This window comes from Barbus barbus, assembly GCF_936440315.1.
Source record: "Barbus barbus genome assembly, chromosome: 43".
Classification (NCBI taxonomy): Eukaryota; Metazoa; Chordata; class Actinopteri; order Cypriniformes; family Cyprinidae; genus Barbus; species Barbus barbus.
This window is the reverse complement of record NC_136721.1, coordinates 24623467-24637214: the sequence shown is the minus strand read 5'-3', so window position 1 is coordinate 24637214 and position 13748 is coordinate 24623467. Positions and strand designations below refer to the sequence as shown.

The window sequence follows — 13748 nt, the reverse complement described above, 5'->3', positions numbered from 1 at the left end:
TTTTTTTTTCAGGAGCGGATGTGCCCTGCACTTGAACTCGGGCAGGATTTTTTTTTTTCGATTGTGAAGCCTGTGGCACCTGTACCAACCGCAGGACCATCTGCTTGGCATTCAGCGTCCAATAACACATTTCTGGGATAAACTCTCTCTTTCTCACACACACACTCAGGCAGAGGTTGGTGGGCGGTGGAGAGGCTGTGGGCCGACCGCTGGTGAGGAATGGCAGAGGTCTGTCAGACACATTGTTTTAATTGCGATGTGAAGATGCCCCAGCTGGGCTCTGGGAGGAGTAGGATGGTTATCCGGGGAGGTCGGGATGGGAATTTTTAGGGAGGAATTCTGTCCAGAGGAATGTGCTGTAACCCGATCTGTAAATGAAGAGAATCAAAGAGTATTAACAGCGTTTTGCTGGCCCTCGCTGCCCCTCGGCCATGCAAGGCCACAGGTGTTTGGCAAATACTGTGTTTTGTGAAGGAAAAGCTGCAGGCTGTGTTTATGTCTTCATTCCTGCGACTCGCTCTCTCCCCTGCAAACTGGAAAACCAGAGGAATTCAACAAAATGCACTTGCTGTTCCTTCAAACTCCCTTTTCTCACTTTTTTCTTGCTTTTTTTTTTCCTCTGCTTGACTTTTGGGACAGAATGTCCTTTCTTCAGAACAACTCATTTGCATCCTTTTCTGCCTTTTTCTCTCTTTCATCTGCAAAATTTCTCATAGAAAATAATCTACATATTCTTTATAATATTTATTTATAATAAATAATTATGTAATTGCATATTTCATATTAATCATATTATACAATATATTCTATAAAACATTTAATTTTATATATAAAATATATATAAATTAAATATGCATTTTATATATAGGCAATATATAAAATATATATTTTATATATATGCAATTTATATATAATATTATATATATATTATATATAGTAATTAATACAATATAAAAAGGTAAATGTTTTATTTAAAATAAACAATTGCGATATTAAAACAGGATATCAATAAATATATGTGAAAATATCCTGTAACTATATACGGATATTACATTATTAATCATATGATGTATTCCAAAAAACATTTTATGTATATTAATTGTATACAGAATTTAAATGTTTAATATATATGCATTTTATATATTTTTTTGTGAAATACATATACAAAAATATATATATTTTTAATTAAATATAAAAATATTTAAATTGTTTTTAAATTAAACAAAGATATTAAAGCCGTATGTTAATATATAAATACACACACACACACACACACACACACACACATATATATATATATATATATATATATATATATATACATGCATACACACACACATATATATATATATATATATATACACACACACACACACATATATATGAAACATGATGTATTCTGTAAATCATATATATATATATATATATATATTAGTGCTGTCAAATGATTAATCGCATCCAAAATAAAAATTTTGTTTACATAATATATTTGTATGTACTGTTTATATTTATTATGTATATATAAATACACACATGCATGTATATATTTATGAAAAATGTTGCGTTTATATATTGATTATATTTATATATGATTTAATTTGCATGAATATATATATATATATATATATGCAAATACATGTAAATATTTTCAAAATATATGCTGCATGTGTGTGTCTTTATATATACATAATAAATTTACACAGTACACACACACATATATTATGTAAACAAACTTTATTTTACTTTATTTTAACAAAATGTTTTATTTTGGATGTAATTTGTTTGACAGCACTTATACTATGTATATTATATATTATAAACATCTATATATTATATAAAACAATAAAGTTAAGTTGTTTCATTTTTTTCTCCTAAAATGGAATTAAATTGTTTAAATGTACAGCAAATTGAGACTTTTGCTTAATTAGTTTTTCTCCTTAGAAAAAACCTCACAGTAATGTCATGTATTTTGTGTTTCAGAAGAGAGCTCAACAGCGTCTCAGACTGAGCTCAGATCTTCCAACGCACCACAATCTTCAGTCCCAAGTAAGAGATCTCAATATGAACTCACGCATTTCTCAGCAGACTCTACTGAAGATTGCATCGAGCGGCGATAGACGAAGCTCAGAATAAGCCGGGATGAATGTCATTCTCTGGTTTCTGTCCATCATGTGACCGCTAATGCTTCATAGAGATCTCTGACGTGTGTTTTCCCATCTAATCACTAATTGCAGTATGATATCCAAACACTTTCCGTGGTAATTCCACTGACCCAGATAGACCCGGCTGAGGAGGAGATCCATTTGATCCTTGATTAAATCTGTTGCTGCGGCTCAGCGTTCGCTGTCTGAGCTTTAACCCCTCGAACACAAGAGACCTTCACGTTACACAACAACATCGCATGTAGATCTGCTCCTGAACAAGCGCAGATAATAAAGGACATCTCAAATCTGCTTTGCTGTGTATCTGCGCGCGTCTCCAGACATCGAGAGTCGCGGGCTTAAAGGCTTAGTGTGCATCCTCATTGTGTCAGAATTAAGATGTTATAGCATTGTGTGCTTTAGAAAGAGACTTGTGCATTAATCTTCATCTCCTCAGGAAGAACTTGCTTTATTTGTTTTGCTTAAAGGGATAGTTCAAGCAAAACCAGTATTCATTCACCATCATGTCTTATGAAAAATAGGTATAGCTGTCAAGCTTTAAAAAAGACACCATAAAAGCAGTTCTGAACTCACATGATGCTTTATTTGAGGAACAGACTCCAATTTAAAGAGAGCGTTCACCCCGAAATGATATTTGCTAAAAATGTTAATGCTCGCCCTCAGATCATCCAAGATGTAGTTGAGTTTGTTTCTTCATCAGGTTTGTAGAAATGTGTCACTGCATCACTGTCTCAGCAATGGATGCTCTGCAGTGAATGGGTGCCGTCAGAATGAGAGTCCAAACAGTCCATCTCCCCACTCCAGTCCATCAGTTAACATCTTGAGAAGCTGCATGTTTGTAAGAAACAAATCCATCATTAAGATGTTTTACTTTCAAACTGTCACTTTTTGCCAAAATATGAGTCCATAATCCATCATAATGCTTCCTCCAGTGAAAAGGTGCATCTCCTGTCATCTCTCACATCACTATACACACAAATATTTGTTTAGAGCTGTTTTGGACTGTTTTGGCTTGTAAACGCTGCTTGATCTGTGCAGATGTCTCTCCTGATTCACACCTGACCACTTTTTCACTGGAGGAAGTGTTATGAATTATAGACTCAGATTTTAGTTATAAACATCTTGATGGATTTGTTTCAGCTTTTGTCTTCTCCAGATGTTAACTGATGGGCTGGAGTGGTGTGGATTATTGTGATGTTTTTATCAGCTGACTCTCATTCTGACGGCACCCATTCACTGCAGAGCATCCATTGCTGAGACACATTTCTCCAAATCTGATGAAGAAACAAACTCATCCTAATCTTGGATGACCTGAGGGTGAAGACATTTTCTGCTAATATTCATTTTTGGGTGAACTATTCCTTTAAGTAATTATTTGTAGAATTTATACCAAAATACTGTTTGATTGTGACTGCCTTTTTGGTGTCAGTAACAGATGGCAAAGCGTTGCTATCCTCACTGTTCATGATTATAGGCTTATAACTATTTGCATTTATCATGCAACAGACTTAAACACACTTGGTCTGTTTTGTGTTTGAGCGCACTGAGCTGACAGAAATCGATGAACACCTCTGAGTTTAATTTACATTCACAACCCTCAGAGTTCTCGTAACTCCAGACTGTTGCCGGTATTGATTACTGTGGTATTTCTGCATGATCGGGGAGGAATCTTTGTGAAGTTTCACAATCGGTTTCCACACGGCTCTTTGTTTCCACAGCTGCAGCCCGTTGCTTTGGATCCCATGTGAAGGCCGTGCTGCTCTTCCCTGTGGCTCTGCTCATGCTTCACACTGCACTGTTCTTATGGTTTGGTTATTAATGCTTCAGGATAACCTGCTCTGAATACCGTAGTTCACATGCTTCTGAACAAGATCAATTCCATGCGTTAAGAACCTATACTAGAACTATAATGCAATTAAATATTCTTATTTATCTATATTTTTATGTATATTTATATTTTTTAAGTTCAAATATTTGGCTTTTTAAAATCGAATGTCAGTGAAGAAGGATGTATTTGGCCTTATGATAATGAAACAATGGAAAAGAAAGAGTCAGTTTCATACTTTTAATAGCCTAAAAAACTGTACTCCAATAAAACATCTACTATGATGTGATAAAATAGTCTTACATATTTATTTATATTTTTATATAATAATATATTTGTTTTATGTATATTTATATTTTATTAAGGCAAAACATACAGTATATTTTTTTCAGTTGAATGTCAATAGAGAAGGATGCATTTGCTTTATAATATTCGATATTATTCATTGGTGATGCATCAAACAAATCTAGCCGTGAATATGCAGTGTCACTTTTGCATTTTGCATCACTTTAGAACTAAAAAGCTACAACTTTAGCTACAACTTCAGAATGTGGAAAACCACCAGGAGGCGCTGCATTCAAACAGGAAGTGATGCTGTTTGAGTCACAGATCCGTTGCCTGACCCACCTGAACAGCATTAGTAGTTTAAAACACATTTCTGGAGGAATGTTTCATATAAAAGGTAATTGCTTTATAAGTGATCTGTGCAGTTAGTCTGTTAAATATGTTTGTGAAGATGATTAAAACCTCCAGATTCCTGTTTGACAGATGCAGGATTGGCCTGGAGAGCGCAGTGCATCAATGCACACGACTGGACTTCACCACTGACCGTCTGTCAGATGTGAACGTGAGGCTCTGCTTGCTCTCTGTTGCTCTTCGGTCCTCATGTTTTTACTGAACACACTGATGTGTGTGTGTGTGTGTGATCTGTGGGTTTCGGCGCAGGTGTGTGAAATAATGGACTCCAGTGACACATCAGACCTCTTAAAGAGATGCTTCTGCAGGGTTTCATAAGGCCCGTGTGTGTCTTCCACCAATGCAACCATATTAAACCCTTGTTATGAAAGCATAACGATGCATTTAACGCAAAGATGAAGAAATGAATTGATCAGTTAAACCGATGATGACCAATACTACAGATTTAGTTTTTGGGTTTCTGTTAACGTGTGCATCATAAACTACATTATGAGTTGATATGTATTTGTCTGCAATGTTACTTTGCACATTCATTGGGAAAAACCCCTCCATTCATCTCCACTTATGCAAAACAATCTGTTGCAGCACTACAGGTGTTTGGGAAAATGCTGCAGTGCTTTGTGTTGCATTGAAGTGTTTGAGGAGAAAAGACCAGCCGAGGCCTCCTTGTTCCCTAACAGTTAAAATCATGTTAGAAGAGCATTTTTAGCTGCATATTACTAGTTATGTGCAACCTTTACATTTAAGAGTCAAATTAATTAATTTAGTTTTCATTTTTTTAAAGCGATTTTTTTCTCTTTTTTTTTTTTAATTTTTATTTATTTTTTCAAATAATTTTTTTAAAGGTAAAAAATGATTAAAAACGCCATTTTTCCCCATTCAATGATACAAATAATGATGATAATAATATATTTTTTATTCTTCATTTTCTTCTTAATTAGTTTTTTTATGTAAACATCTGGAAAGGTCAAAGGTGACCATTTTTTACCATATTTTTCCCCGGTAATTTATTTTTCTTTAATTCTTTATTTTTTATTAAAACATCTGAAAATGTGATTAAAACGTGATTTAAAACATTTTCCTATGTTAATATATATATTTTTCTCTTTATTTTATTTTTTCCTTAATTACATTTTCTTTCTTTTTATTTTTAAATGTAAATATCAAAAGAGATTTAAAAGTTTTTTCTTTATTCAGAAAAAAAATAAAAAATCGAAGTGACCCAAAGTTGACTCTGAGCTTCTTTCAGCTGTCATTTGTTCTCCATGTTGCGCGCACAAATATGAAATAATTACTAAAACTATAAAAAATAATTTCCGGTATTAATATATATATATTTCTTTTTTTCCCTCCTTAATTATTTTTTTCTTTAAATGTAAAGATCAAAAGAGATTTAAAATGTTTTTTTTTTCTCTATTCAGAAAAATTGAAGTGACCCAAAGTTGACTCTAAGCTTCTTTCAGCTGTCATTTGTTCTCCATGTTGCGCGCACAAATATGAAACAATTACTAAAAGTCGTATATCTCGAAGCAAGCGTTTCCTATGAGGTCGTGGCAGTCAAAGTTGTGCTTTTCGTCGCGCGCCGTGTCTGTTCGGAGCGCTCCTGCAGTAGATGGCTGTAAGCGCACACTGATCCAGAGGAACGCTACTTCACCGTTCTGTCAATAAAACACTCCAGGAGCCGAGAGAAACGCATCACAGGCTGATCTGCGTGTTTATTTAATCCACATTCTCCCTCTGTTAGCGAGCGCGTGTCTCGATTGGGATTGTTGAAGCCAGAGGGACACTTGGAGAGACTTTGTTCGCGATCGCGCCACTGGACACCTGCGCGTCCGCTTCACCTTGTGGCAAAATGTTGCTCTGAGCCACAGTGTCTTTTTCACGCAGTGGATTTTTTGGGGCTCGATCGTTCCGTGGGTCCGTGTGTGTGTGTGTATGTGCGTGTGTGGGTTTCTGAAGATCAGACACGCTCCTCCTGATCCGGTGTTTTCTCATTGCGATCTGTTTCCATGTTTTTAGGTTTATGTGATATTTCTAAAAAATGCATCATCACCATCATCATCACCATCATCATCATCAGAGAATGGCCGCGTTAGGGACGGATAAAGAACTGAGCGATTTGCTGGATTTCAGCGCGGTAAGTCACTTCGCGTTTCTGCACGCCGGAGGTCAATGATCACACTTTGTTTCGTTTTGTCACTTTTCATTGTGTTTCTGAGCTCAAATGATTCAGTTGAAGTCTTGTAAGATGACTTTTGCGCCGCGTAAATGGCATTTGAAATCTGAAAGAAAGTTGCAAAAGCTTGTGTGGATTTGATAGATGTGATGTTGCATTAGTAATTCTGTTGTCTTATAGATGCGAAACAGCGATTTGAAAATGTTCCCCACATCAATGGTAGTATATCCCACTTTATTCAGTCTTTTCTTGTGTTTTTTCCCTTTTCTTTAATAGATTCATATAAATGTTGTGAAAAACAAACAAAATGCTTCTAATGGAATTTCTTGTCATTATAATTTGGAGTCACTCCTAATGCAATTCTATGAATTCTAGATCGATCCCATTAGGATTTCTTCAAAATTCTGACAGGAATTCCATCAGAATGATTTTTGACAAGGAACGTGAGATTAGAGTGGTTTCTAGTGGTTCATCTGCCTCAGTAAAAAAATACAATCTAAATGTGCATCCTGTGAGAAATGCTTTTGGGAAGTTTTCACTCAGGAAATGTGTTTTTATGAAGCCACAGATCCAAAAATATTCCAGCTGTCTGTGTGCAGCGACTCTGTTCAGACAGACAGAGGCTCAAGTGACAGTCAGGCTAGTTTCTGCACTCAGGACCCTGATTATGTGCAATTTGGCTAGGTTTTGACATTGCAATCGGATCCTATTTGACTTTAACGTAGGTTAATCAGATGAAATTGCATGCATTTATGATCTAAAGCAATGCATTATGCTGTGATTAGCATGTTTGAAATGCTTTTAACCTGTGTGTGTTTTATATTCTTTGATTTAGGGTGGGCTATGAAAGTTTTTAATGTGTTGTCATGGTTGTTTTGTAGATGTTTTCCCCTCCTGTCAGCAGCGGGAAGAACGGACCGACGTCTCTGGGAAGCGGACATTTCTCTGGCTCAAGTATGTCGAATGCAACCCAACCTTGTGTTTTTGCCGGGTCGTTATGTGTAACGGCCCACTGAGTAATTATAAGCTTGGTTTAAATATGCAGTGTGTGTGTGTATGGAGAAAACGCGACCTGCAAACTTCAGGTGTGTGTGTGTGTGTGACATGCACAGTTCACAGGCTGTGAGAATTTTGCCTTGTGATGCGAGTTTGATTGTTGTGGCAGATGTTTGGGTTTAAGATGCCGCATGACGGTGTTGGGCTTGTTTTCTGCACAAACACGCTCATGCATAATTTCTGCAATATGGACGCCGCACCAGCAGGCTTCCTCAGATTTGTATTGTTAAAGTGTGCGTTTTATAAAACGTGACATTTTATTACGGCGTGGTTTGCATTTGGGTTGCATGCGAGAGCTGATTTTAATTCCTCCTCTGATGAATGTTTCCTGCGGCAGCAGAGGCAAATAAATAAATAATTGCAGCCACAAAAAAAAAAAAACGACCTTGACCCTGGGGGTGCGTTCAGGAAGTAACCAGCACCGTGCATGCTTTTTCCAGCATGCATTTGTTTTCAGATGCATTGCAGTCGTGAGCCGAATGCACAGATGGAGGGCAGAGACGGCGTTTACTAGTCGCGGCCTTGGTGTTTTCAATGCCTGCTATTGTTTTCTTCAGACTTGAGTGTTGTTTAGGGTTCGATCATTTGCATGCCGCCCCCCTTTCTTTGCCCCTCGGTTCCTGCGCTTTCGCCTGAATTGTGTCGCAGTTTTGCGCTGTTGGAAAGTCGGGCAGGAGGATGGAGGGGGGTCTGCAAACTACAGCTACTCTGTTGCCATGCAACTTGGCTTGGAAATGCTGGGAAAAGTGTGAATCGTTGAGAAAAGAGAGGGGAAAGAGACGGCGTATGAAATAAATAACAGGAACGTGTGGGCATGCTAAATTTGCGTAGTATTTATCCGGTTTGAGCCCGTATCGTGGCCCGTCTCCTGTGCCAGTCTCGGAGATTTCGGCTAGCGGCGGATAGGCCCGGATGGCGCGGCGTACGTTTGTTCTGCTAACAGCCGTAGCTTATTAAGCCACGCTGAAAAGTGGGGCTATTTTAATAACGCGCTTGTACGCGGGCCGAAAAAAGTGCTGGGCGCAAAGCCTGCTGCTATTTGCATCGCTCTGTTTTGGTTATGCTTGTCAATCAAACGCCGGCGATTGCATTAAGCGCAGAGATGAAGAGAGAGAAGAAGATTTCTCCTCCCACAATCCAGCACCTCTCAGAGCGGCTTTGTCTTTCTCTTAGCGAGCAGAACGACGGCAGAAAAGGAGCCGAGGCGGCGAGGGGGAGAGAAGCAGAGGAATATCAAACCCTTAATTGTGCCCGAGATTAGGAATTAATGAGCGTTTTAGCTTGTAATAGCAATATTATTGCTACAATTTGCTATCTAATGCTAATAATGAGCTGGCTTATAATAGTCAGATTTTCAGGCCTCTGACTTGCTGGGGTTATTTCTACTCGTCTTTTTGTTTGGTTGTGTGAGATAAAGTTGCCTAAAAATGTTCTTCTAAGCAACTATAAAATCACTTTTTAAGGTTAAAATGACAAAACTTACAATGCAAAAGTGGTCTATATGATCTCCTGAAGTCTTACGACAGCTTTGCATCTCACTAAAATCCGTGATCACTGTATGCTTTTTGATTTTTACTGAATTGTGACTTCAATTTGGGTCTGTACTTCACACACACGGCATCATATGACTTCAGAAGACGCACTCATATTTTATACTATCTATATGAAATTATTAGTGCTGTCAAACAATTAATCGTGATTAATCGCATCCAAAATAAAAGTTTTCGTTTACGTGTGTATTTATTATGTATATATGCATGTATATATTTAAGAAAAACCTTATGTTTATATATTATATTAATATACAATATAAATGATATGAATATAAATATATACATGTAAATAATATCAAAATATATACTGTTTATTTACATATGCATAATAAATATACACAACACATATTACATAAACAAAAACTTTTATTTTGAATGCGATTAATCGTGAATAATCGTTTGACAGCACTAAAACTTCCTAATTACTATATATGTATAACACATTTATATTTAAGTCATATTATATGAATAATGCTCATATTCATATAATAGGACTTAAAAATTTAAATATAAATATTTAAATAAATCTATTTATTTAAAATTTCAATTAACATAAATATTTAAATACATAAATATTTTTTGATTTAATTAAAATGTAAATTATTATAAATATTTAAATGCATTCATTTATTTATTTACTAATTTAACAAAGTTTTCTTAGGCATTAACAATCATTTTTTTGGTGGTTCAGGATAAAAGTCACTACAGCAGTTTTTTGTTTTGTTTTAATTGAATGAATTATGTTTTCTTTGCTTGTAAGAAACTTAAAATGCCTTGTGCTGAATTTGAACTGTTCATCAGTGTTTCTGTCAGATAAATGCATTTTAACAGTGTGCCAGTAATCAGTCTGAATGAACATGAAAATATGAAGCACTTCTGTCATTTAGGCCACTTGAGTTCACCATTTCCTCCCAATGCTGTAGCATCTATGCTAAGAATGCTTGTGCTTTATTATTAGCCGTCTAGAGACGTCACGCTGAGCTCGCGGAGAAAAGCTGCCAGAATGCCAGCATTACGTCAGCGCTGTGGGGAAAATCTCACTTCACTTTCATTGTCTCACTGATGAGTTTAGTTCACTACAGCAGAATCGGCGGTCTTCACTATTTGTGCTTCACTATGAGTCCCTGGATGACCTTACAGATGTCAATACAGAGAATGAATGAATGCACAAGGTGAACCATCTCTACTTTATATAGGCAATCAGTTCATCCTTGATCAAGAGGATCTTCAGTTCCTGCTGCTTTTGTTCAGCTGCTCTGATTTTTTGGCCTCTGACTGTATCTTATACCATCTGTCCCAAATGTACTGTTTTTTTTTTTCTTGCTGAAAGTAAATTAAACCAGGGCTCAGGGCAAAAGTGACATCGAAAATGCTCCAGATATTTTAAAAAATGCCCCCATAGTGAGATGGATATTTCATAATATTCTAGATTATATACTACTGGTCAAATGTTTTTGAAAGAAGTCTCTAGGCTACATTTATGTGATCAAAAATACAGGAAAAACAGTAAAATTGTGAAATATTTTTAAAATTTAAATATATTGTTTTCTATGTGAATATCTGTTAAAATGCAATTTATTGCTGTGCTCAAAAGCTGAATTTCCAGCATCATTACTCCAGTCTTCAGTGTCACATGATCTTCAGAAATCATTCTAATATACTGATTTGCTGCTCAAGAAACATTTCTGATTATTATCAATGTTGAAAACAGTTGTGCTGCCCAATATTTTTGTGGAAACTGTGATATTTTCAAATGTTTGGGGTAAGCGAGATTTAAAATATAGACAGAAATTAATACTTTTATTCAGCAAGGATGCATTAAATTGGTCAAAAGTGACAGTAAACATATTTATATAAATGCTAATAAATGCTGTTCTTTTTATTCATTAACGAATCCAGCATATCAGCATATTAGATTGATTTCTGAAGGATCATGTGACTCTGAAGACTGTAGTAATGATGCTGAAAATTCAACTGCACATCACAGAAATTAATTATATTTTAACATATATTAAAATAGAAAATGATGTTTTAAATGGAATTTTCTTTTTCAAAAATATTAATATTTTTTATTTAATTAGTCTTATATTTCATGCATATCTGTCAGATCTTTATGAAAAAATATCTTCATGAAGGTAAAAATACCCCTAAAAATGAAGTGAATGTTACCCTTAATAAAAAGTGCATTTCTGAGCATCTCAATCATGACAGAGCACCCCTTCTCGGGCCCCAGTCGGCCTCAGAACGGGGCCTTCTGCGGCACAATAGCTTGTTGTTTTTCACTTGTTTGCGTCTCGTCCCCCTAAAAAGCAGTCGTGGTGTCCTGTGTGTCCTCCAAAGTTACGTCAGCAGAGTTTGTTTCCCACCGTGCCGCTGGCTGGATTCTCGCTCTGTTGACATTGTTGTGTCCTGTAGCCCACTTCCTTTGTGATTAAATGTCTGCGAGTGTGTTTTTGTGAATATGTTTCTTGCTTTTTATCTCTGCGCTGCTTTGATAAGGCCGGTCTGGGCTCTCACACGCTGTTTGTTTGACCTGGAAATGGGGCTTTTAGACCTATTTGAGCTTGAACTGTTTGGGACGGGTGCAGACGCAACATTCACCGCATGCTGATTAGCGCTTATGTCACGAGTGTAAAGTCAACATCAAAAATGGACTCTGTTTACTCTGTTTAACTGGTGTTGCTGGTCTTAATGGGAATGATTCATCATGGTATTCTGAAGAATAAGCTGTCAAATAACTTGTCTTTTCTTTCCATCTGACGTCATCAATTCCTCTGTTGTTTTTCACCTTCCTCCATTCTAGTCTGGCACTTTTTTCGTTATCCAGTCTTCTACTGTATTTATTTTTTTCACATGACAATTTTAATTTGGACTTTAAATGCTATTTAAAAACTACAGGGTTTACTGCAATTGTTTTTAAGTAATAAATATTTAATAAATGTAAACATTTAATAAATGTGTTTTTTTTATTAAACAAGGTAGATTTACAATTTATTAGTGCTGTCAAACGATTAATCGCGAATAATCGCATCCAAAATTAATCTATTGAATCTATTTTTGCATAACCTTCATAACATCTGCACAAGTAAAAAAAAAACATCAACAGGAAAATATAAGCAGAATTAAAGCAGATGAACATGGACGTTGATGCCAAGCGATTGATCAACAGGTTGATTTTGAAGGCCGAGCGAGCAGCGCTCGTGTTGTTTTGGACACACGCTGATGTCTGTAAGGAAGTGCAGGCAGAGCTACTTCCTGTTTTTGTGCGCTGGTCTCCTGAGTGCAAAGGAGGCTGCTTTTCACCTTCACTTACGGTTAGATCTGCTCGTTGTGCTTTATCTAAGGGCTTTTCCATTAGACTCTTGTTTAGCTCAGGTAGTCGGGTCCAGTTTGATCTAATCTGGTGCGTGATGGGTAATATAGTCCGCTTTCCATCTGTCGGGCACGGTTAAGGCAGGCCGGCGATCCGCTTCAATCCGTTCACTTCCATTCAGACCCATATAATTGGATGTTATTGTTTTATTTGTATTGCACAACAGTCTGAACTGGACTGTGTCATTTCTGATCCCATCCCGTACAGAGTCCTAATGAATGACTTCAAATACGGCCTGGGAAAGTGTACCAACAGTGATTCAGCACCCTCATGAAACAACAATAGGGCATTGTGGGTAATGACGATTGATGGGAAACACCCATCACACGGTGCTGATCTTACACTCTCATTCACAATAACCTTTGTAAAATCGCCCTGCCCTTTTCAAACAGGTTCCTAAGCGTTGTCGAAACGCACTGTTAACCCAATCACTTTAATGACTTAAAGGTTTCTCCTAGATTGCACTGAAAACAAATTGAGACTTCTACTGAAATCTCAGATGTTTGTCCTGAGAAAAAAGACCTCCGTAAGCTTTTTCTTTATTCCATGAAGAACCTTGAACATCCATGGAAACTTTCAAATGCAGAAAAAGTTCTTTATAGTGGAAAAAGGTCCTTTAGATTTGTTAAAAATGTTCTTTGAAACGGTTCATTTAAGAACTGTTCACTGAAAGGTTCTTTTGGGAACCAAAAATGGTTCTTTTATGGCATCACTGCAAAAACGTCCTTTTTGGGACTTAATTGCAATGTTTAATCGCAACATATGCAGTTAATAGTGTTTGCCGTCTGTTTGATTACGTGTATCTGTACATTTCTGCCATAGTCACCACTACTTACCTACTCCTAAATGTAATGTAGAAACTTTATATTTTCTGTAAAGCTGCTTTGCAACGATTGGTATCGTGAAA

The 13748-nt window shown here is 36.4% G+C and overlaps 2 protein-coding genes across 6 annotated transcripts in view; one reads left to right on the top strand and one right to left on the bottom strand.

Moving 5' to 3' along the window:
* Positions 1 to 13748, bottom strand: part of LOC306861931 (uncharacterized protein) — a 1169885-nt gene that overhangs the window by 770656 nt on the left and 385481 nt on the right. The window lies entirely within an intron of this gene.
* The window catches only part of LOC306861928 (transcription factor 4-like), a 169853-nt gene continuing 162340 nt past the window's right edge, over positions 6236 to 13748 (top strand). For 2 of the 5 annotated variants that reach the window (XM_079404426.1, XM_079404427.1), the window contains exons 1-2: positions 7470 to 7580; positions 7741 to 7813. In XM_079404426.1, the coding sequence (XP_079260552.1) occupies positions 7741 to 7813 (73 nt within the window). In that variant the 5' untranslated portion in view covers positions 7470 to 7580. Of the gene's footprint in view, positions 6821 to 7039; positions 7079 to 7469; positions 7581 to 7740; positions 7814 to 13748 lie in introns of those variants that run through there. The other 3 variants (XM_079404424.1, XM_079404425.1, XM_079404423.1) reach the window with 3 other exon arrangements.